The following is a 24,660-nucleotide window of genomic DNA, read 5'->3' on the forward strand; positions in this document are numbered from 1 at the left end:
GTGACGTTAAATGACGATGGTGTGCGATGACCACGAGCCAACAGGAGGGTGCCTGGGAACAAGAGTGTAACTTCTTGCCAGCAGTAGGCAACCCTCTTAGCACCTGCTTGCTTCCTCATCCCTGCTGGAAAAATATAGCAGAGGGGCGAGAGGGGGGACGGGAGGAGAGGTGACGGTACCATAACCATCTCTGAAAGTAGCCAGGTTAAAAGGATCTCACGCGCAGCATTTGCAAACACAGCGTGGTTGCATCTTACATGCATTCAATCTGTGCAATTTCAACGACAGGCAGTTGAAGGCCGCTGATTGAAATCCTGTAACTTCAGATGCAAGTGAAGCAGAGTGCTTAAAAGTTCTTTTTGCGCTGTGAAAACCCAGTGCAAAAAGCTTTTGAGCTCTCTGGATTTCTTGGGAAGCAAAGCTCTTTAATGTGTGTGAGAGTTCTGGAAGCCCTGGGATGCTTGTGCAGGGGTGGCTTCAAAGGGCTTGAGTGCACACATTTCTGCATATACACAGAACCCGTGGAACCAAACCCCCACATAAGATGCAGTTGTACGGTACAGGCTTGTTGCAGGGGACGACGACACTGGACTGCTTCTCCAAACTCCTTTTTTATGCTGCAGATTTCGATACTCTGATAAGTTAGAGGAGCTGTTAGAGGAATATGGTAGTAAACCTGATTTGTAGCTCTCCCCTGAACCCATTTTAATCTCCACAGCCAGCTCTTCACATTCAGGGCTAGAGCAGATACACAATACAAAAGCTGCTATTCAAGTTTATTTGCAATGCTGCTTTTAAGCCTCAACTGTCAATACCCACATTGAGGAAGCTTTTTTCTTTTCTTTTGGCTCAGGCACATGCAAGGGTGGGTGCCTTAGGTACATGACAGGCACACTCATTCTAGACCAGGGGGCGGCAAGGTTTACCTCGCCTGGGCTGATTCACTCCCGTGGAGATCGCTCTGTGGGCCGGATCGCGTCTGTGCAGACGCGATTTCCGTTGCTGCGGAAGTGAGTCCCTGCTTCGCCAGCTTAGCGCAGCGTGTGGGGACTCATTGAGCAGGCAGCTCAGTTCGGGGGCGGCTCGGGGGCCATATAAACTACCCCCATGGGCTGCTTGTGGCCTATGGGCCACAGGTTGCCAACCCCTGTTCTAGACGAAGCATAGAACAGCATACCAGCACCCGACAAGATTTTTTTGAGATTATTGGTGCCAATTTGCTTTTTGGGAAACATGACGGTATCCTACAGTGTGGGTGAATATCCCTCTCAGGATACAGGGCAGCTTTGAGTGTGACTTGTAGCTTGGTAACCATATTTAACGTGGTCGTTTGTGTTGATTACCTGCGATCATCCCACAGCTTTTAAGTTTGTTGTATTCTGCAAATCAGTGAGAGAGGGTACAAAAACCAGGGACCAATTAGGACTCACCTGCTGCTGATTTTCATTTAAGCTTTTAATGTTGAGTTCGTTTCCATAGTATTTGGACTCTTGACATTATCAGAGTCTGTTGCTTTGGCTGAGCCCACAAATGCGTCACTGTTAATCCATTATTTAGATCATTTTGGCACCTTAAACAACATTCCAGCAGCAGCTGTGGCTCTTACACCTCTGCATTGAAACAGGAACAGTCTGCAGCTCGGCTAGAGTTGATGCTGGTGCAAAGCCATGATCCCTGTCCATTCTGAACGTGTTGCCCTTTCTGAGAGCAGAACGTCTCACCCGGAGCTAACCTCTTCTGTGGCTGAGCTGGCTTTCTTGGCACTGTTGTAGACCACACTGTTGTAGCCTTCTCGGTTACGGGCTATTTCAATGGCGAAGAATTGGATTCTGGTTGCTAGGAAGAGAACTTTGTTTAGGATGGGCATAACACTTAGGGATCTCACTCCAGTTTCCAACTAATACACCACAAAGGAAGTGTGGAACAAAGGACTGGGAGGGAGGGTGCATGTGCAGTGGGAGGGACTGTATTTTCCTTAATCAAAGATGCTCTTGGACTGACCAGCAAAGCCATTCTAGGCATCAGCCGCATGCAGGGGGTTGGACCAATGGCTCATAGGATCCCTTCCAACTCCACAGCTATATGACTATGACCTGGCCAGAGGAAGCACAACTGAAAGCAGAAAAAAGTTACCTTACCAAATACTGTGTTCTCTTCTGTGTAACCTTTACTGCAATCCAGACGTAAAAGTGTGCCATAATTAAAGTCCTCAACTACTCCGTCAAACTGCAAGCAGAATGGACGCCATTTCTGTGGAGGAAGAGCATTCGGTTACTTCCTGCCCCGCAAGAGTCTCAAGAGCAACCAGCCTCAAGCCTCACGCCCAGCACAAACCTCTTTAGCAGGTTCGGATTTAAGATCCTCCGGGTCGAGCACATCAATCTTAAGATGGTTAAAGTCCTTCCTGAATTCAGTGTAGATCTGGTCGTCAGCTTTGGTAAGTTTCAGGAATTTGGGATCAACTGAAGAAATGAGCTACGCATGGGGAAAGTAGGCAAGGTTAAGTGGGAAGAACAGAAAACAGGATTGCTGCTACCACCACTCTTTCATCCAGGCCGTTAAGTGACTGGAGCAAGCCTTCTGAACACCAGTTTTGTGGTGTAGGGCTCACACTCAAAGCACCTACAAAACATGGGAGGAAAAGACTTCGTGACAAGACCTCAAGACTCCAAGCGGCTTTGACAAATATGTGGCCAATCCTGCCAACTAACTGACACCAAAGTCATAAAATGCTGGAGCTGTGGGGCTAGGAAAGGGTTGTCCTGTATTGCTCCCAATGCCCTCCTTAAGGTTGGGGTGGCTGGCAGCTTTATGCCCAAGGTGTCCAGAGCATGAAGGCTAAACCAGAAAAAAATATATATTCCCTTTGCTGCGGAAATGGGAGCTCTTGACCACAATGTGGAGGATGCCCCACCTACATGCTGCACATGTTTCTGTGGCCAGAGGAAGCTTATATAACAGTTCCTCAGCCATGAAACTCTGAGCTCCTTTGCTGAGCATCAATTAAGCCCTCAGAGAAGAGCGGAGATATTTTGCAATTGGATTCTATCTAACCCAGTGGGAGGGAAACTGGTGATCAGAATTAGTGGCTGGGATCCCAAGGCCAGCCAAAAACTAGCCCCCAATTTATACAATGAACCAGTCACTGCTGAGGATATTACCCAATGCTAGCTGAAAAGCCAGCAGAAACACCTGCTCCTGAACTACCTGGAGAGCACCGCTGTCATACAAACATCAATTACCGTATTTTTCGCACCTTGGACACACTTTTTCCCTCCTAAAAAGCAAGAGAAAATGTGTGTGCGTCCTATGGAGCGAATGCAGGGGGGAGGCAGGCGGGAAAAGCCCCCAAGAGCCGCACACAAGCTCCGTGTGCTCTTGTGGGCTTTTCCACAGGAGGGAGAAGGGACTGACTGGCCGCATCAGTCCCTTCTCCCACCTCCCAGAAAAGCCAGAAGAAGCCGCCATCTCTCTAAAGGGGTTGCACGGCTTCTGCGGGCTTTTGCAAGAGGTGAGGGAATCCCCCCCCCACCTCCCAGAAAAGCCAGAAGAAGCCGTGATCTCTTTAAAGGGGTTGCGCGGCTGCACGGGCTATGGATTCTTTAGCCACACGCAGCGCCTCCTGGCAAGGAGAGGCTGCACGGGGCTAAAGGGGAAGCCAAAACAGCGAGCGGGATCCATCCCGCTCGCTGCCTTGGCTTGTGCCATAGCTGCGCGCAACCCCTCCGGCAGGGAGAGGTTGTGCGCAGCCTGTACGCTGCTCTTTGGGGCTGGGGGGTAAAAAATATTTTTTTTCTTGATCCCCCCCCCCCCTAAAAACTGGGTGCGCCCTATGGTCCGGTGCACCCTATGGTGCGAAAAATACGGTACCTGGATGTGGGAGTGCCCTCAAATGTGTACACTGAATTAAGTGAGCCAAGCAAAGTGTGCTTTGCCGCAGGACTGGGACCTGGAAGACAAGGGTTCAAATCCCTGCTAGCCATGAAACTCACTGGGAAAGCTTGGGGGTGGGCCATCACTGCCTCAACCTAACCTAAAGGTAAAGGTAAAGGTACCCCTGCCCGTACGGGCCAGTCTTGACAGACTCTGGGGTTGTGCGCCCATCTCACTTAAGAGGCCAGGGGCCAGCGCTGTCCGGAGACACTTCTGGGTCACGTGGCCAGCGTGACATCGCTGCTCTGGCGAGCCAGAGCCGCACACGGAAACGCCGTTTACCTTCCCGCTGGTAAGCGGTCCCTATTTATCTACTTGCACCCGGAGGTGCTTTCGAGCTGCTAGGTTGGCAGGCGCTGGGACCGAGCAGCGGGAGCGCATCCCGCCGCAGGGATTCGAACCGCCGACCTTTCGATCGGCAAGCCCTAGGCGCTGAGGCTTTAACCCACAGCGCCACCTGCGTCCCCAACCTAACCTACGTGGGGCTTAAATAGGGGGGGGGGAAGAACCATGTGACCAACTTGAGTTTCTTGGAAGAAAAAAAGGGTGGATATAAATGCAATAAATAAGTGTGCTTGAGCACACACAGGCACTCTTTAGGCAGAAGCACAGCTCCCCGCCCCCAAATGCCTAAAACCTGCTCAAGGCAAGCAATGGGACATTTTTGCCACTCTCCTCCTCCTCCTCCACCTGGGAGCCTCCATGTCATCCTCCGGGGCTTGGAGGATGCACCTCTTTGCCTTCTGACACTCGAGGCTTATGTGTCTTTGGTCTCGCCTTGTTTTTATACTTGGAAGTTGCTTTTATACAGTGGTACCTCAGCTTTATAGGGACGCGGGTGGCGCTGTGGGTAAAAGCCTCAGTGCCTAGGGCTTGCCGATCGAAAGGTCGGCGGTTCGAATCCCTGCGGCGGGGTGCGCTCCCGCTGCTCGGTCCCAGCGCCTGCCAACCTAGCAGTTCGAAAGCACCTCCGGGTGCAAGTAGATAAATAGGGACCGCTTACCAGCGGGAAGGTAAACGGCGTTTCCGTGTGCGGCTCTGGCTTGCCAGAGCAGCGATGTCACACTGGCCACGTGACCCGGAAGTGTCTCCGGACAGCGCTGGCCCCTGGCCTCTTAAGTGAGATGGGCGCACAACCCCAGAGTCTGTCAAGACTGGCCCGTACGGGCAGGGGTACCTTTACCTTTTTACCTTTACCTCAGCTTAAGTACATAATTTGTTCCAGAGGTCTGTTCTTAACCTGAAACTGTTCTTAACCTGAAGTGCCACTTTAGCTAATGTGGTACTCCGCTAACCCAGAAATAGTACCTTGGGTTAAGAACTTTGCTTCAGGATGAGAACAGAAATCGCACGGCGGCAGCGGGAGGCCCCATTGGCTAAAGTGGTACTTAACCCGAAGTACCACTGTAAGACGAATTAATACCAGACACAAGATTTACCCACCCGGGAAGAATGGCAGATGAAGGTGATGGACTATATGGAACTGGCGGAAATGACTGGCAGAATCCGAGACCAGGGAGAAGAGTCGGTGGAAGAAGACTGGAGGAAATTTAAAGACTACTTACAGAAACATTGTAAAATTAATATCTGTCAGAAGGATGTTGGAATAATATTATATGATTTTAGGAGGAATGATATAAAGAATTTGGGAATAACTGACTGTCAATTGGTGAAAGGAGGAAAAGTAAAGTTACATTATACTAAGACAATTTACAGGACAAAAATTTTAAAAGAGGGAAAGGATTTGCTGAAATGGATAATTGACCTAGAATACAAAAAAGGGAGGTGTGAGGAGGTCAAGGAAATAAGCTAATGAAAGATTAGTAATGAGGAGATCTGATGTATTTTTTTTCTGCGTTTTTGTTTTTGTTTAATGGGTCTTATTTCTCTGGTTTTTGTTTTTGTTTAATGGGTTGTATTTCTGTTTTTTTTCTTGTTTTTTTATATTGCGATGTGTTGTTTTGTTTTTGTTTAATGTGGCATTTTTCCTTTTTCCTTTCTGTAATTTTTGAAACTTTAATAAATATTATTTTTTTAAAATAAATAAATAAATAAATAAATAAGACGAATTAGTACCGAGCGGGGGCGACCGGATTGAGGGGCGATGCAGTATCGGGTTCGTTGACACCTCCAAAGGCAGGGCCGGCTCCCCTCCTCCTCCTCCTCCTGTGGCCTAGCAGGGAGCCCCCCCTCCCCCCCCTTCATGGATCACTGCCTTGCCGTGGCGAAGTAGAGACATCACCTTGCCAACAAAGGTCCGTATAGTTAAAGCTATGGTTTTCCCAGTAGTGATGTATGGAAGTGAGAGCTGGACCATAAAGAAGGCTGATCACTGAAGAAGACCCTGATGTTGGGAAAGATGGAGGGCACAAGGAGAAGGGGGCGACAGAGGACGAGATGGTTGGATAGTGTTTTCGAGGTTACCAGCATGAGTCTGACCAAGCTGCGGGGGGCAGTGGAGGACAGGAGTGCCTGGCGTTCTCTGGTCCATGGGGTCACGAAGAGTCGGACACAACTAAACGACTAAACAACAACAACAAAGGTGATGTATGGAAGTGAGAGCTGGACCATAAAGAAGGCTGATCGCCGAAGAATTGATGCTTTTGAATTCTGGTGCTGGAGGCGACTGTTGAGAGTCCCATGGACTGCAAGAAGATCAAACCTCTCCATTCTGAAGGAAATCAGCCCTGAGGGCTCACTGGAAGGACAGATTGTGAAGCTGAGGCTCCAAGACTTTGGCCACCTCATGAGAAGAGAAGACTCCCTAGAAAAGACACTGATGTTGGGAAAGATGGAGGGCACAAGGAGAAGGGGACGACAGAGGACAAGATGGTTGGACAGTGTTCTCGAAGCTACCAGCATGAGTTTGACCAAACTGCGGGAGGCAGTGGAAGACAGGAGTGCCTGGCGTGCTCTGGTCCAGGGGGTCACGAAGAGTCGGACACGACTAAACGACTAAACAACAACAACAACAAAGATAAAAGTCCTGTATAGTTAAAGCTATGGCTTTCCCAGTCATGATGTATGGAAATGAGAGCTGGACCATAAAGAAGGCTGATCGCCGAAGAATTGATGCTTTTGAATTCTGGTGCTGGAGGAGACTCTTGAGAATCCCATGGACTGCAAGAAGATCAAACCTCTCCATTCTGAAGGAAATCAGCCCTGAGTGCTCACTGGAAGGACAGATTGTGAAGCTGAGGCTCCAGTACTATGGCCACCTCATGAGAAGAGAAGACTCCCTGGAGAAGATCCTGATGTTGGGAAAGATGGAGGGCACAAGGAGAAGGGGGCGACAGAGGACGAGATGGTTGGATAGTGTTTTCGAGGTTACCAGCATGAGTCTGACCAAGCTGCGGGGGGCAGTGGAAGACAGGAGTGCCTGGCGTTCTCTGGTCCATGGGGTCACGAAGAGTCGGACACGACTAAACGACTAAACAACAACAACATATGATTGCCTGTCACTATACATATACTATACGACTGATTGTCACTATATTAAATGTCTGTTAAGATGCGATTGTACTCTACAACAGCAGGTGGTTGTGCTGGTCGGGGGCGCTGTTGGGAAGTCCAAAATGTCTGGGGAGGCTGATCTAATGGAACACTGTCTGTGAGAGTCCCATGGACTGCAAGAAGATCAAATCTCTCCATTCTGAAGGAAATCAGCCCTGAGTGCTCACTGGAAGGACAGATCCTGAAGCTGAGGCTCCAATACTTTGGCCACCTCATGAGAAGAGAAGACTCCCTGGAGAAGACCCTGATGTTGGGGAAGATGGAGGGCACAAGGAGAAGGGGGCGACAGAGGACGAGATGGTTGGACAGTGTTCTCGAAGCCACCAGCATGAGTTTGACCAAACTGCGGGGGGCAGTGGAAGACAAGAGTGCCTGGCGTTCTCTGGTCCATGGGGTCACGAAGAGTCGGACACGACTAAACGACTAAACAACAACAACACCCCTCCCCCCCCCCACCCATAGGACTCACGTTGAAGTAGACCTCGGCATGCTGGTGGGCCTTCATGGCCCAGACCATCTCCACGGTGGGCTGCAAAGAGAGAGAGAGAGAGAGAGGAGGTCCCAGGCTGCTCCCGGTGTCCCCGCGAGGGTCCGGCCCGCCCCCCGCCCCCCACCCGGCCCCTGGCTCACGTCGTTCCCGTAGGCCTCGGCCGGCAGCGAGAGGGCGGCGGCGGCGGCGGCGGCTTCATGGGCGCCCTGCAAGGTGGGAGAGAGAGAGAGAGAAAGAGAGCCGGTGAGGATGCGGGACGGGGGGGGGGCGACGTCGTCGCCATGGCAACCCGGCCGCCCCTTCCCCTCTCCCGCACGCTCACCAGCGCGGCCAGGCCGCCTCCCGTGGGCGCCGCCATCTTGGTCGCGGGGCGGGGCTGTGCGCAGGCGCCGAGGGAAGGGGCGGGGCCCTGGAGTGCGGGGGGGCGGGGCTTGGCCCCTGGAGGCTGAGCGGGGCAGGGAACTGAGAGCGGCCCGGGCGAGGAGAGGGGCGAGCGGGGTTGGCGGGATCCTTTGGTTTCAAGGGCGCCCCCCCCCCGAAGATGGGCACACCCCTCCGCCTCTCGTTTCCTTTTATTATTCTTTTTTATTAAATAATATTTATTAAAGTTTTAAAAATTGCAGAAAGAAAAAAGTAAAAATTACCACATTAAACAAAAACAAAACAGCACATCACAACATATATTAAAAAAACAGAGAAATAAGACCCATTAAACAAAAACGAAAATTATTATAAATATTTATTAAAGTTTTAAAAATTACAGAAAGAAAAAGTAAAAATTCCACATTAAACAAAAGCAAAACAACACAACACAATATATATAAAAAACAGAGAAATAAGACCCATTAAACAAAAACAAATTATTATTTATAAATAATATTTATTAAAGTTTTAAAAATTGCAGAAAGAAAAAGTAAAAATTCCAAATTAAACAAAAGCAAAACAGCACATCACAATATATAAAAAAACAGAGAAATAAGACCCATTAAACAAAAACAAAAATTATTATTTATAAATAATATTTATTAAAGTTTTAAAAACTACAGAAAGAAAAAGTAAAAATTCCACATTAAACAAAAGCAAAACAACACATCACAACATATATAAAAAAAACAGAGAAATAAGACCCATTAAACAAAAACAAAAACAAATTATTATTTATAAATAATATTTATTAAAGTTTTAAAAATTACAGAAAGAAAAAGTAAAAATTCCACATTAAACAAAAGCAAAACAGCACATCACAATATATAAAAAAACAGAGAAATAAGACCCATTAAACAAAAACAAAAACAAATTATTATTTATAAATAATATTTATTAAAGTTTTAAAAATTACAGAAAGAAAAAGTAAAAATTCCACATTAAACAAAAGCAAAACAGCACATCACAATATATAAAAAAACAGAGAAATAAGACCCATTAAACAAAAACAAAAACGCAGGAAAAAAATGCATCAGATCTCCTCATTACTAATCTTTCATTAGCTTATTTCCTTGACCTCCTCACACCTCCCTTTTTTGTATTCTAGGTCAATTATCCATTTCAGCAAATCCTTTCCCTTTTTGTCCTGTAAATTGTCTTAATATAATGTAACTTTACTTTTCCTCCTTTCACCAATTAACAGTCAGTTATTCCCAAATCCTTTATATCATTCCTGCTAAAATCATATAATATTATTCCAACATCCTTCTAACAGATATTAATTTTACAGTGTTTCTGTAAGTAGTCTTTAAATTTCCTCCAATCTTCCTCCACCGACTCTTCTCCCAGGTCTCGGATTCTGCCAGTCATTTCCGCCAGTTCCATATAGTCCATCACCTTCATCTGCCATTCTTCCCGGGTGGGTAGATCTTGTGTCTTCCAATACTTTGCGATGAGTATTCTTGCTGCTGTTGTGGCATACATAAAAAAAGTTCTGTCCTTCTTTGGCACCAATTGGCCGACCATGCCCAGGAGAAAGGCCTCTGGTTTCTTCAGAAAGGTATATTTAAATACCTTTTTCATTTCATTATAGATCATCTCCCAGAAGGTCTTAATCCTTGGGCACGTCCACCAAATGTGAAAGAATGTACCTTCGGTCTCTTTACATTTCCAACATTTATTATCGGGCAGATGATAGATTTTTGCAAGCTTGACTGGTGTCATGTACCACCTGTATATCATTTTCATTATATTCCTTTTATTATTAACATATAAAACACATACATATACATTTACACAATACACGTACACAACATAAAACATTTTCATAACATAAAACATCCTACATTATATAATACCTACCTATACTTTACATAACTGAATGTTGGAACGAGGTGTTTGCTAAGATCTCTTTGATACCCAAACAAATTATTGTTCCATCTTTGCACCTGGCTCTTTTGAACCTGTCTATGGAAACCGGGGGAAAAGGGACGCAAAAAAAAAAAAAAGGGACGCAGGTGGCGCTGTGGGTAAAACCTCAGTGTCTAGGACTTGCCGATCGTATGGTCGGCGGTTCAAATCCCCGCAGCGGGTTGAGCTCCCGTCTTTCGGTCCCAGCTCCTGCCCACCTAGCAGTTCGAAAGCACCCCTAAGTGCAAGTAGATAAATAGGTACCGCTTTATAGTGGGAAGGTAAACAGCGTTTCCATGTGCTGCGCTGGTGCAGGCTCGCCAGAGCCGCTTCATCACGCTGGCCACGTGACCTGGAAATGTCTGCGGACAGCGCTGGCCCCGGGCCTCTTAAGTGAGATGGGCGCACAACCCTAGAGTCGGACACGACTGGCCCGTACGGGCAGGGGTACCTTTACCTTTACCTTTATGGAAACCGAGGGATGCGGGTGGCGCTGTGGGTTAAACCACAGAGCCTAGGACTTGCCGATCAGAAGGTCGGCGGTTCGAATCCCCGCGACGGGGTGAGCTCTCGTTGCTCGGTCCCTGCTCCTGCCAACCTAGCAGTTCGAAAGCATGAAGTGCAAGAAGATAAACAGGTACCGCTCCGGCGGGAAGGTAAACGGCATTTCTGTGCGCTGCTCTGGTTTGCCAGAAGCGGCTTTGTCATGCTGGCCACATGACCCGGAAGCTGTCTGCGGACAAACGCGGGCTCCCTTGGCCTGCAAAGCGAGATGAGCGCCCCAACCCCAGAGTCATCCGCGACTGGACTTAATGGTCAAGGGTCCCTTTACCTTTAGCTACGTATACTATACATATCAACGTACCTACACACCTACCCCATACGGACACCCACCAAATGACTTCCAGCTGTTCTTGTCACGCTACTTTATTTTTCCAACTAGCTTAAACGCATTTCATTACTTCTTTAATCTCTTCTTTTATCTTTACTCTCCTTTCAATCTAATCATTTTCTGGATTCACTCAGTATCTGTCAGAAATTCTACTTTTTCCACATAATTTTTGATGTCTTCCTTAAAGATAGCCCACTCCTTATTCACTTTTTGTACCATATCTCCTCTTATCCGTCTCTCGTTTCCAATGGCATTTCAATGGCTGCTTTTGTCCAGTTTTATTCAACACCTGTGCTCTGTTCTCTGGGAAGGGTTCCTGCATTTCACGGAGTGGGCTAGATGGCCCTTGGGATTCCTCCTAGCTTGCAGTTCTATGATTCTTCGCTCTGTGCAACAGGCAGCACAACTCCCGGGCAGCCAGATCTTTCTCTTGCAAGCAGCGTGCTCCTTATATTTTCCTGTATTACAACCGGTATTCTAATCTAAAGTATTCAAACGATAAGAAATAAAATTAAAAGCAAAAATTAAAAAGCACACCACATCTTGCACAGTGGTGCTAAGACCCTGAGCAGTTTTCAAGCGGTCCGTGGGGGTAGTTTGGGAACCACTGATTTATGGCAAGTGCAGAGTGTGAGTTTTGTGGCTACAGAGCTCTTCTGCTGGGACAGAATTGGGTGACCTCCTGACCCTGCAAGTCACTTGAGAGAGACCCGCCCTTGTTGGCTGGGCCTGAAGGGAATTGTGCCCCAGTAACAGTTGGAGGGACAAACCTAGACAGCATCTTAAAAAGCAGAGACATCACCTTGCCAACAAAGGTCCGTCTAGTTAAAGCTCTGGTTTTCCCAGTAGTGATGTATGGAAGTGAGAGCTGGACCATAAAGAAGGCTGATCGCCAAAGAATTGATGCTTTTGAATTCTGGTGCTGGAGGAGACTCTTGAGAGTCCCATGGACTGCAAGAAGATCAAACCTATCCGTTCCGAAGGAAATCAGCCCTGAGTGCTCACTGGAAGGACAGATCCTGAAGCTGAGGCTCCAATACTTTGGCCACCTCATGAGAAGAGAAGACTCCCTGGAAAAGACCCTGATGTTGGGAAAGATGGAGGACACAAGGAGAAGGGAACAACAGAGGACGAGATAGTTGGACAGTGTTCTCGAAGCTATTAAGATGAGTTTGACCAAACTGCGGGAGGCAGCGGAAGACAGGAGTGCCTGGCGTGCTCTGGTCCAGGGGGTCACGAAGAGTAGGACACGACTAAATGACTAAACAACAACAACAACACAACATGGAGGGCGAGGTACAGAGATGCTGCTGCGGCAGCCCCTCCAACCCCAGAGCAAAGGGCCACAAGCCTTCTGCTATGGAGGCAAGAGCTTCAAGTTGTGGACCACCTCCCTTTTCTTGTTACACCTGGAGCTATAGTTGAGAACAGGGGGCAGCTGGATGCCTCCAGGATGCTCACCAGCAGGGGAGAAGTCTTCTGCAGCTTCTGTTCTCTAGCAGGTGATATTCAGTGGTAGACTGCCTCTGATGCTGGAGGTTCCATATAGACATCCTGACTGGTTGCCTTTGGTAGCCTCCTCCTCCTCCTCCCATTCGTCCAATCCCCTTTGATAGCCATCTAAGCCGCTAGCCACCATCCCGTCTTGTGTCAGTGAGTTCCAAAAGTTCAGCTACATTGGCAAAGAAAAAGCGCTTTACATGCGTTGTTAATAATAATAATTATAATAATAATAAATTTTATTTATACCCCACCCTCCCCAGCCAAGGCCGGGCTCAGGGTGGCTAACAACCAATAATAAAAACAAGTTGAATGAATACAACTTAAAAACAAGATTAAAATACAGTACAACATTAAAACACTTTCTAACACTGTGACACCAGATGGCGCCGTGAAGTTTCGTTTTTGCTAACCTGATTTCTCATACAAAGTTTAAAACACGTTTAACTAAAACATTTCTTTGATGTGTCTAGATCCTGAATACCTGCAGTTTCTATCTAACATGACAGCGAAAGGGGGAAACTTGCTACCTCTGTACTGCACATGCCTTTATCGTATCTTCTGTCGTGAGTTCCTTGGAGAAAACGGTGGCAGTACTGTATGCAAATATTGTAGTAGTATTTGTGATGATGAAGATGCACCTGAAATAAAAGTTATCGGCTGCCCTACCATCTGTAGGCCCCAGAGGGCACCAGAAGACTGCAGTTCTGCCCGCTGCCTGCTGATGACGGCTGCTGCTGCTGCTGCGTTGTGCCCGTTTACGCAGCAGGCTCTTTGCAAGGAGGGGATGCGTGGAGGGGGGGGGCATCTTGGCCAGGGATGAAAGCGGCCCACCGCTTCTGCCAGAACCTCCCGCCGCCTTATAACGGTACGCTAATGAGCCCCATGAGGCAACGTGGGGGTCAAACCACCCCAAAACATCGAGGCGCTTGAGGCTGAAACTCCGAGCTGCACGGAGACAATCAGGCTAATTCAAAGGACGCGAAATTCCCCGGAGAGGCGCCGGCCAGCCCCCTTCGGATGAGCAGGCGCTGGCGGCCCCCCTGCGCTGCCCCCGACTCTTCCAGGGGAGGGCTTGCGCCCAGTGGGGGGTGCGATCAGCCTGCCCCCCCCCCCCACGGGCCAGGCCCGTCCATCTTGCTCCGCAGGGCGGCTCCAGCAGCAGGCAAGGTCCTCGGGGCGGGTGGCTGCGGGTGCGCCGGAGCTTCCCCGGTGGCGCGCCCTGCCGGGGATGCCAAGAAGCCCCTGAGCAAAAGGAGGGAGACGCTTCCACCGCCCCCTATCCCTCGTCCTCGCTGGGGGGCAGGACAGTCGAGCTCAATGGCGAGTTAATCCTCCCGCTCACGGAAGGTGCGCCCTCCCCGGTCTAAATACCATCCGAAGGGGACATGGAGAAGGACGAGACGGGGCTGGGCTTGGCGGGGTCGGGGGTGCGGTTGTGCCTCCAGGCAGACCCTCCTCTCCCCTCTGCGTTATGGCAGATCGCCAGCTCCGATCCTGCCCGGGGTCCGGGCGCCCCGAGCTGCCATCCCCCAGCTCCGAGGTGCCGGGCGCGCACGCAGGGGCCGGGGCCGGGCTCCAGCAGGGATGGTCTCGCTGGGGAGGCGCCTTTGGTGGAGGCTGGGCGCTGTCCGGCCGGCCCCCGCGGCCCCCCAGGACGTCTGCCCGGCGAGAGGAGGGGGCTGCCGCTCGCTCGCCTCTTCCCCCGCCTTGCGCAGCGGCAGCAGCGGCTGCTCCTCCTCCCCACGCGGGTTGCTGCGGGAGGCGGCCGGGCGGTCGCGCTGGCAACGCGCAGCGCCAGGCGAGAGATGCGGGAGGCAGCAGCAGCAGCAGCAGCAGCAACGAGGATGGCGCCGCCGCCGCCGCCGGGAAGGACCAGCGCCCCGCCCGCCGTCGGGCCCGCGTCGCGCCTCTGAAGGTAGGCGAAGGGCTCCAAGGGCGGGCAGAGGCCGGCGGGCCAGGCGCGGCGCAGGAGGGGCGGCCGGCTGGGCCCGAGCTCTGCCCGGCTCCAGAGGACGCCTATTGCTGCCTTGCAGGGCGAGGCTGCGCCACCGCCCCGGCCAAGGGCATCCAAGCGCCGGACACTGGGGCGAGGCGCTAGGGCGCGCCAGGAGGCATCGCCCTGGCCTTTGGCTCCCGGTACCCGGAGCTCCCGGCAGGAGCAGCTCCACGTCCAGGGGAAGCCGAGGCTGCCCGCCGGCCCTGCTGCTTTGCTGGGGGAGGGGGGGGTTGCATGGGACCCCCCAGGACTGGAGTCGCGTGGAATCGGTCTATGGAAATGGAATCAATCCGAGCTGGGTCGCCGGCTGCTTCCTCGTAGGGGCGCTCGGAGAGGCCCTTTCCGGGAGGGTCTGTCCAGCTTGGACTGAAGTCCCCTCCCCCGCCTTGGGCCTTTTAAATGGGGCTCTTCCATGGTCCGTCCCGTCCCCCAGCTGCCCGCCCTCCACCTGGCCTGGTGGTCTTTGTAGGATGGAGAAGCCCCTCGGGCAGGAAGGAGAGACCCTGAAGAGGCAACAGCCCGGGACTCAGCCTGAGCGCGGAAGCGATTGCTGCGTCGGATCCCTCGGCCTTCCCAGCGGGGAGGGTTCCGGCGCAGGGTCCGTAGGGGGCGCCACTGAGCCATTTGGGGAAGGGGCAGAGCTGCGAAAGCAGTTGCATGGAGTAGGGGGAGGGCAGGGGGAGCTTTCTTCAAACTACCTGGGCGAGGGAGCGCAGGAGTGCGCGGGCAGGGCTGGCCTCGAAGGCGGGGGCTCCAAGCCCCTCTCGTGGGGGGGTTGGGGATTGAAGCACCTTTGGGCGCCGGGTGGGGAAGGTGTCATAATGACTGCCAGCTCATGGGGATGCGGTGGGGGCAGATAAGTCATGGCCTGGAGGGCGTCAACCTCCGAAACAGGTGCAGCGCTGCACCTGTTGGGCGCCCGTCAAAGACCGGGGCAGTATGTGCTGGGCTGAGGCGGGGGTCCAAATCCAGCGCGGGCTGGCAGCTCTAGAGCCTCCCCAGCTAGGCGAGGCAAGTGCAGGGCCTGATCCTCCGGCCCAGAGGCGGCCCGGCCCCTGGCGGACCCCGTCTCTCCCCGCAGGCCTCCTCCTCCAGCCGGGCGCGGCCCGCTGGTGCTTCGTCACGACGCTCCGCTGGCTGGCTGGCTGCTTCCCCGGCGGCGGCGGGCGGAGGCTCCCAGGCACACAACGCGCGCGCCCTCGGAGCGGCAGCCTTCGGCGTCGGGTGCTCGGCGCTGCCCGCGCAGTCCCCGCAAGCAGCAGCCTCGCTCGCCCGGCCTGGTAAGTGGCGATTTTCTGCGGAGGCAGTTGGGGGTACACCTGTTGGGTTTTTGTCTGTCGTAGACCTCTCGAAGACAGGGCGGAGGGGGCAAATAAGCCAGTCCGGCCTGAGCCCCCTTTCCTCCCCAAGCTAGCTAGGAATCGCTCCTTCCTTTCGTTGCATCTACTGCGTAATTAGACTAATTTTGGCGGCCGTCGAGCGGGAGGCGGCTTGGGAAGCGTCGCCCAGGCCGGGCCAGCGCTGAGCTGTTCCTTTCCGGGGGGGTGCTGCAGAAGGCACCCCCGGCGGACTCTGCCTTGTTGTTCCTCACAGCCAGGGAAGGGAGAGGCCAAGAGCGCCAGTCTCGGCGTCTAACCAACCAGATTAAGCAGGGTTGCCAACTTTTTTCCGGCGCGGCTCCTGTGCCACATGTCGTGCTCGAACTGCGCACAGGAACACAGATGCCGGGATGGCGGTCGGGACTCCGGGACATAGGAAGCGCTGCTTGACGGCGTGAATCGGGCTCCGTCGGGCTGTTCTTAAAGGCACGGGAGTCCGGCCAAGAAAAGTTGGCAGCTGAGTATGCGAGGGAGGGTCCTCCGCTGGGGTACAAATTTGGCTCCGGCGACCTTTTCCAAGTTCCTGTCCGAGCAGTGGCGTAGCGTGGGTTGTCAGTACCCGGGGCAAGGCAAGTAATTTGCACCCCCTAACCCGTGGATTTGCGCCCCTAACCCGTGGATTTGCGCCCCCTAACCCTAACCCCCAGATGTTGCGCCCGGTGCGGCCGGCCCCCCCTGCACCCCCCACGCTACGCCACTGTGTCCGAGTCTCCTCGAGAGGACTGGCCTCGCTCCCGTCCAGCGCCCTCCGTGAGGTGGGCCTCCTTCCCTACTCCCTGGTAAAGGCTAAGAAGGGATCGGGAGCAGCCGAGCTAACGGCTGGCAGGTCAGCCTCTCCCGGACTGGACGTGCCCGGGGGTCCCCCGAGAGTTGACTAGAGCTCCGACGGGCGTGGCAGCCTCCGGCGTCTAAAGTTCCAAAAGGAGCTTTTATTGGCGCGGGAGCCGCCGAGCGCGTAATTCGCCTTGCAAAGCGTCCCTCGACGGCCAGCGTTGCCCTCCGCGGTTTGCAAGAGGCGATCCCCGGGCGGCGATTCCGGAGCGGGACCACGCACACCGCTGCACCCGCCTCTCCTCCCCGGCGCGCAAACCGTTAATGCCCGAGTTGCCTCGTGGAAATTAAAGTTTTCCACGTATCTGCCCCACTCGTCGTTCTTCCTTTATTTCCCGGGGGGAAGCTGTGCAAAAGGCCTCCGTTTTGTCCGCAACGAGATCCCTACCTGCAACTCTGACAGAGCTTTGGCTGCCAGTCAGTGTGGGCTGTATGTGGCTAGGTGGGCCATTGATCTGACTGCCCAAGGCAACTTCCGGTGCGCCCCTGTGGCTCTAAGTCCCCGCCCGCCAAGCTCAGGAGCTCCTTTGTTAGAACCACAAACAGTGCAAGGAAGAAAAAGAGGGGCGCCAAGGGGGTGGGAAGAAAGCCCCAAATGTTTTGAGGCTGGGAGGGCGGGACAGAGGAAGCAAACTCCGCTTAGCCCACCTGGGCCAGCCTGAGACTTGCCTGCTGAATCAGGACCCCAGATCTGGAAATGAGCTGTAGAGCAGCAGCAGAGGCCTCTAGGTCCTTTTTCCTGCTCCAGACTGAATATCCCACCTGCTCTTTGGTGCAGGGAATTCTCAAGGGGGACAAAGCCGAGGGGGTTGGACTAGATGACCCAGTGGGTCCCTTCCAACACCACAGTTCTGTGAATCTGTGATTCTGTGTCCTTGGCTGTGATTAAAAGAGAGAAAGAGTGGCAAGCAAGGCCCCACTCACGGTCCGCTGAGGCGCATCCTGGCCACGCTCCTGATTGCCACACTAGAAAAGCAATTTTATGATGGGGGGGGGGGGATACTCCATCAAGGGCTCTTAGATGGAAGCCTCCCTCGAAAAACAGATTGCCGTGACATGAGATCTGCTTTAGTAACGAAGAAGGGTCCTGCCCAGTGGGACAGGAAGGCGTGGGTGTCCATAGCCCGCTCCCCCACCCTACTGGAGGTAGAGCATAGCCATCATGCCTAGTGGTCATCTCCCACCTTCTCCTCCACGAATCTGCCTAAATTCTCTTTAAGGTCAGCCAAGCTGGAAGCCATCATGGCGTCATTGGTTGTGGGAGCAAATTCCTTAGTTTGTGCTGAGTGGGGAAAGTCCTGAGACTTGCAACATTCTGCTTCCTTGGGTTCCCCCCATTTCTAAGCAATTCTTGTGCCGCTGCCAAGTGACTCTCTAACAGCCACAGAAGACCACTCCTCTTCTTCCCAACTTTTTCCTTCAGCAGTATCTACTGTTGGGGGGTGGGGAGGAGAGGTAATCACTCTCATCACCGCATGGCAAGGGGGCCGCAGGTGGGGGAAGACTCACAGTCTTTATTTATGGAGTGCCAGTGGAAGACCTCATGGGTGCCATTTCACACCAGCGCAACACTAGATCTGTTTGGCGGCTACCCTTATCCCCATGTTTACTGACAAAAAGAAGAGTTTGGATTTGATATCCTGCTTTATCACTGGTGGCGCTGTGGGTTAAACCACAGAGCCTAGGACTTGCCGATCAGAAGGTTGGCGGTTTGAATCCCCATGACGGGGTGAGCTCCTGCCAACCTAGCAGTTTGAAAGCACGTCAAAGTGCAAGTAGATAAATAGGTTCCGCTCCGGTGGGAAGGTAAATGGCGTTTCTGTGCACTGCTCTGGTTCGCCAGAAGCGGCTTAGTCATGCTGGCCACATGACCCGGAAGCTGTATACCGGCTCCCTCGGCCAATAAAGCAAGATGAGCACCGCAACCCCAGAGTCGGCCACGACTGGACCCAATGGTCAGGGGTCCCTTTACCTTTAAGGAGTCTCAAAGCAGCTAACCATCTCCTTTCCCTTCCTCCTCCACAACAAACACTCTGTGAGGTGAGTGGGGCTGAGAGGGGCCCAAGGTCACCCAGCAGCTGCAGGTGGAGGAGCAGGGAAGCAAACCCGGTTCACCAGATTACGAGTCCACCACTCTTAACCACTACACCAGACTGGCTCCATTGGAAACTCCTTTGGAAGGAAAAGATTGTTGAAGGCAGCAGGAGTGCCCGCTTGACCCCGTGACCATGGGTGCCCGAGGCAGTGGGTGCCATGTAGTGTACATGGCTCTGGCACCAAACATTGTGGGTGCCCAGCCCCTTCATGGGAAATTTTGTGGGTGCTCGGGCATCCAGGGCCACAGGGAGTTGGCACCTAAGGGAGGCAGCAGTGCTTCTGTCTACCAGTTGCTGAAAACCACAGGATGGAAGAGGGATCTTGTGTCTGGGTCCTGTCGCTTGTGGGCTTCCCAGAAGGGGTATCTCTTTGCCTACTGTGAAAACTGGATGCTGGCCTAGGTGGGCCATTGACCTGATCCATCCGGCTCTTCTTACGTTTCTGTGTTACATTGGGGGCTTTAGGGGGGAAGGTGACTAACATAGGATGCAGATACCCGGTAATTTATCCAGCCTCTCTGCAATTTCCTTTTCATCCTTTAGCACACCTTCCCCTCCCCATGCCATCTAATGGCCCAACTCCCTCCCTAGTTGTTCCGCCAGGCCTTTGGCTTGGAATCAATTTGATTCCCTCCCCCTCTTTCCTTTTTCCTTTCTCCTTCTGTGTTGGAACTCCTATTTGGGGACTTCCCTGGCTTTTTTCTGGCCCACGTAGGACCTTGGTGAAGACTTGACGTTCTTATCCCCAGAAAAGTTTTTGATTGAGTTTTTCCACTGAAATGAGGCTGCATTTTAATGTTTTAATGTTGTATTTTAATCTTGTTTTTTTAAGCTGTATTTCGATCAATTGTTTTTATATTTGGTGTTAGCAGCCTGGAGGCTTGGGAGGGCAGGGTATAAATAAAATTTATTATTATTATTATTATTATTATTATTATTATTAGTTGGTCCCCTGGTACTAATGCGCCTGGCAGTTTGTTTCCATGTTGGTCTTGGTGTTTGTTTACTTTGGGGAGAGATGCTCTTCTTTCTAAACGCCTTGAGCTTTCCAGCTACTTGTTCCTGGAGCCCATGCTGCAGTCCATGCTCAGTGCGAGCTGGGAGGTTTCCTGTGTTTCTCCTGGCAAAGGAAAGGGATGTTTTACAGGCCATCTGCACTTCGGAGAGCAGCTCCCTCCTGGGGCTCAGGGTAAGGCCCAAATGCCCGAGGAGATTAGCTGTCTGGCACCAGTGAGAGGGAGGGATTTGGGTGGCGCTGTGGGTTAAACCACAGAGCCTAGGACTTGCTGATCAGAAGGTTGGTGGTTCAAATCCCCATGACGGGGTGAGTTCCCGTTGCTCAGTCCCAGCTCCTGCCAACCTAGCAGTTCAAAAGCACGTCAAAGTGCAAGTAGATAAATAGGTACCACTCCAGTGGGAAGGTAAATGGCATTTCTGTGCGCTGCTCTGGTTCGCCAGAAGCGGCTTAGTCATGCTGGCCACATGACCTGGAAGCTGTACGCCAGCTCCCTCAGCCAATAAAGTGAGATGAGCGCCACAACCCCAGAGTCGGTCACGACTGGACCTAACGGTCAGGGGTCCCTTTACCTTTACCAGTGAGAGGGGAAAGAATAGAAGGAGATGCTTCATGCTGAATTGGGCAAAGAGGCTGAGAGGCAGAAGGGCGCAGGGAAATGTCCCCAAAGATGCCTGTCCCAGCTGCTGAAGAATCATAGAAATGTAGAGTTGGAAGATGTCGGACGCAGCCAAATAATACCCGATGAAAGGGGGGACTTTCAGAGGGGGGTTTAAGATGGACATGAGAGTTGCTTGGGGGTCTCCAGGAAAAATGGGCTGGGGTGGGGAGAGAGGAGGAAGAGGGAATCGGGTAGGAGGCAGAGAGAGCTGAAGGGAATCGTGTCCCCCTTTGGGGGATCAGCCACGTGGTCATTTTGGTATGCAGTTCATGAGTTGTAAGAATGTTTGCCACACATTTTGAATGAAGCGAAAGCAAATTCCTCTTGACATAGGCAATCCTGTTAAATTAAAATCAGCTTAGCTGTGAGACGAACTGCGAGATCTAGACCTCCAGATTGTTGCGATGGACAGGGGCGAGCTTTTTTGTGAGTTGCCCCTCTGGTGATGTGGCAGCTGTGACTCTTTTCCATGTCCGAACAAGCGGCAGCTGTCCATCTCCGGGGTGCAGGTTAGGCTACCGCGGTGCGAGGAGCTGCCCTTGAAGGCCGATCAGAGGCTTCCGCTAGTGTGTGTTTTTCAGTCTGTCTCCTGATAGCATTGGGTTGTGGGGTTCTGCTACTCTTGTGCTGCAGTGTCCTGGCTGGCTCACACTTCAAAGGTTCAGTGTTAATGATAAAGAACAACCACTTGTGGACCAAGGCTATAAAAACTGGCTCCTGTCCTCCTGTCCTATTTCTCCAGTCTGCTGAGAGCCTCCTTCTATTCATTTTGTCCTATCCACATAGTGGACCCATCAGACGTTCTGGCAATTTTGGAACTCCTCTGTCAAAGCTTTTGTAGGAAGCAACATAAGACCTGGCGTTTGGTCCCCAGTGTCTGGATGGAATGGGTGTGATCCCAATTGGAGATGGTATGGATTTGGCATGTGTGCTTTATTCTGTTCTTTTTTAATGAATTTCGTGGCCTAGCCCCAATTTTCAGGATGTAATTTATTTATCTCATGAAATGTGTAGACTGCTTGGTTGTAAAAACACACGCACACACACGCACACGCACACACGCACCCCACACACTTCAAAGTGTTTACAGAAAGATAAAACAATAAAAGTTTCAATAAGAAGAATTAACAAGCATAATTTAAAACTTTCAGAAAGTTAAATTAAATATAGACTAAATACAGATTAAAATTCGCATCAACTTGCTAAAAGTCTGGACAGACTTGTCCAAAGAAAAATGTTTTCAGCAGGTACCAAAAAGAGGGCAGGGAACGTTCCAGCTTCATGTCAATAGGAAGGGAGTGTAGAAAGACCAGGTTCTCATGAATGCAGAAAAGGTTTGATGTGGCACAGGTAACAGTGCCAGTTCTGCCTATCAAACCAGTACATTCAGGATGTCACTGAATGTAGCTCCTCTGAGGAGACCTGTGGAGCCTCCACGCCATCATAGAGGCAGTCTACCTTCAAGTTCTACTTAGCTGGGACAGGTGGCCATTGGCCTCAAGCCCTGGCTCTGAGTTTCTCAGGTGTATCTAGCTGGCCATTCTTGGCAGCACAGAACGCTGGACTGAAGATGCTCTTGTGGACCTTTAGGAGGTGGGTCTAGTCCAGATTGGTCGATTATGCTCTTATATTTATATCTCATCTTTCTTCCATCATGGAACCCAAAGAGGCGTGCATGAGGCGCTCCCAGGTGGTCCCATCCAGGCACTGGCCAGACCTGCCTACCTTCAGCAAAGTAGGGCCCACACATACCTGCAGACCAAACCCCTGGGAATTAGGGAGGGCTAGTGAGGTCGGATCCAGCAGGACAACGCTTAGGCTTCGTTCTGAGGATTGGGAAAACCAGTCCATGCTCATCGTGATGGGAGAGTCTTTGAGAAGTGGCAAGAGGCATGTTGGCTTCCCAAATGCTGGCTTCATAAACGGATAAACCATTTTCCTGCCTCCTTTCTGGAAAATGTTGGAATGTTATGGGTAGCAGGAAAGGATATGTTGATTAAATATTGTCCTTCCTAACTCACGCTTGTGAGTTTATTCACACAGCAGAGTACACCCCCTCTCTTTACACAGCAGGAAGCTAGTTGCAGATTCGTTTTTGTTGTTTAGTTGTTTTGTTGTGTCCGACTCTTCGTGACCCCATGGACCAGAGCACGCCAGGCACTCCTGTCTTCCACTGCCTCCCGCAGTTTGGTCAAACTCATCTTCATAGCTTCGAGAACACTGTCCAACTATCTCATCCTCTGTTGTTCCCTTCTCCTTGTGTCCTCCATCTTTCCCAACATCGGGGTCTTTTCCAGGGAGTCTTCTCTTCTCATGAGGTGGCCAAAGTCTTGGAGCCTCAGCTTCAGGATCTGATTAAGCAATCCAGTTTGGCATTCCTAAAAGAATAAAGAATAAAAACAGTCTTCTTTTAAAAGTAATAAGAAGTTTACTCACATTCAGTTCACAGTTGTATCCCTGAAGGCAGGCTTCAGAGTTACAGAAGAGGGTTTGAGTTCATCCCATGTGGGAGCTCATCCCACATGCTGCTAGCTGAAAGCCAGCAGTGCAGTCCAAGAGAAGAAAAGGCATTAAAAGAGGAACGTGGCTGCGTGACTGGACCTTTTGTGGGGTCTGGAAGGGTCACGCCCACCTACCTGCTCACATGCAAATGAAGGATGCTCCAGACCAGGCGTAAGAGGAAGTTCAACTGGCTGGACCAACACTCCCTTGTATGTCCACTCTAGGCAAACAGGAAATGTTGTATTTGACTGCTTATGTCACATCCCACAGAAAAGCCTCCGCATCAGCTGAGATGCTTCTAGGGGGATGTAGGAGCTTGCCTTGTGCCAAGCCTAGCTGCTGGTCCGTCTAGCTCAGGGACCAGGGTTGTCCACACTAGCAGTGGGAAGCCTCTGAACCTTCCATCCCACCTTCAAGATGTTGCTGGATCACAGTTCCTTTCACCTACTGCCCATGTTGCTGGCTGAAGGTGAGGGTTGCGGGGTGTCCAGCAGCACCTGAAGATGCCACCAGTTGAACAAGGCTGTTTTCCAGCCATGGGATGGAACTGGACACCTTTCTGGGTGCAAAACATTTACCCTTCCAGAGAGCAAAGACCCCTGTTGGGCAAGACTGCAGCAGATCCTGCCCTGGTTGGCTCTCAGCTTAGGAGCACTTCTTTATCCCTTAGAGCATTGGGGAGGAGCACAGTAGGAGCCCTTAGTTAAGCGGACAGCCAGGATGGCACAGAGATTGGGGGGGGGAGTCTCCAGCTGATGGGGAAGGGGTGCCCCTTCCAGCTGCCAGATTTATGCAAGTGCCCTGACCTCTTCTCTCCCCCCCCCATTGCCTCACCACAAAGGAACTTAGGAAATGTCACCCGGCTGCTCTCTGCTCTTCCGTGTTCCGGACATTCAGATCCAGAGTTTTGGGAGTGCAGCAGTGCCAGGGCTGGGCTGCCAGGAAGCTGCCAAGGAAGGCTGAAAGGTCTGTCTTTTCCCACCAGGCAGCCCTCCCTAATGCACTTGTGCACATCCAGGCACACAGTGGATGCCTGGACAGGACAGGGAAGGCCCTTAGCTGGCTGATAATGTTTGTGCCAGAAAGACTCTGAGAGAAGGCACTGCGGGGCTGGGGCTGGGGACGAGGAGACTGTCAGCCAGGAAGTTTGAGTTTCTTTTTTAAGTTTGCAGGGACCTGGGTTGGAAGATTGGAAAAAATTTAAAGCATATCTTCAGAAATGTTGTAAAATTAAGGAATGTTAGAAAGATGTTGGAAAAAGAAAATTAGGTGATTTTGGTAGAAATAATATAAAGGATTAAGTAAAAATGAGTTGATGAACTTGATGAAAGAGAGGACGTTAAATTATAATATAATAAATTAAATTACTTAAATGAAAATAAGGTTGGAAGGATTTGCTGAAATAATGATTTGAACTAGAATACAAAATTGGGAGGTAAGGGGAGGTCAAGGAAATAGGTAAAGGAAGAAAGTTATGTAAAGGTCTAATCAGTTCTTTTTATATTTTGAAGTGAA

At 51.3% G+C, this 24,660-nt stretch overlaps 2 protein-coding genes across 4 annotated transcripts in view; one reads left to right on the top strand and one right to left on the bottom strand.

The window, feature by feature from the left end:
• Nucleotides 1-1,434: 1,434 nt before the first annotated feature.
• On the bottom strand, nucleotides 1,435-8,321 carry PBDC1 (polysaccharide biosynthesis domain containing 1). Its single transcript, XM_079987629.1, has 6 exons — nucleotides 8,259-8,321; nucleotides 8,077-8,142; nucleotides 7,916-7,975; nucleotides 2,335-2,475; nucleotides 2,139-2,250; nucleotides 1,435-1,836 (listed from the first exon to the last, which is right to left on the bottom strand). The coding sequence occupies exons 1-6, from the start codon at nucleotides 8,292-8,294 to the stop codon at nucleotides 1,718-1,720; spliced, it is 534 nt and encodes a 177-aa protein (XP_079843755.1). The 5' UTR covers nucleotides 8,295-8,321; the 3' UTR covers nucleotides 1,435-1,717.
• Nucleotides 8,322-13,553: 5,232 nt separating this feature from the next.
• Nucleotides 13,554-24,660, top strand: part of DMTN (dematin actin binding protein) — a 60,369-nt gene continuing 49,262 nt past the window's right edge. For 2 of the 3 annotated variants that reach the window (XM_079987578.1, XM_079987576.1), the window contains exon 1: nucleotides 14,439-14,580. The gene's annotated coding sequence lies outside the window, so the exon portion shown is untranslated. Of the gene's footprint in view, nucleotides 14,581-24,660 lie in introns of all 3 variants that reach the window. The other variant, XM_079987577.1, reaches the window with a different exon arrangement.

The sequence above is a fragment of the Podarcis cretensis genome (genome assembly GCF_951804945.1).
Source record: "Podarcis cretensis genome assembly, chromosome: 8".
NCBI classification, from domain to species: Eukaryota; Metazoa; Chordata; class Lepidosauria; order Squamata; family Lacertidae; genus Podarcis; species Podarcis cretensis.

What these genes read in the sequence shown, in the direction of transcription:
- PBDC1 (XM_079987629.1), bottom strand. Translation starts at nt 8,294, where the DNA reads ATGGCGGCGCCCACGGGAGGCGGCCTGGCCGCGCTG. An exon ending in ATGCCGAGGTCTACTTCAAC is followed by an intron (nt 2,476 to 7,915) that starts GTGAGTCCTATG and finishes CCCCATGCGTAG; the next exon opens with CTCATTTCTTCAGTTGATCC. An exon ending in AGAAGAGAACACAGTATTTG is followed by an intron (nt 1,837 to 2,138) that starts GTAAGGTAACTT and finishes TTCTCTTCCTAG; the next exon opens with CAACCAGAATCCAATTCTTC.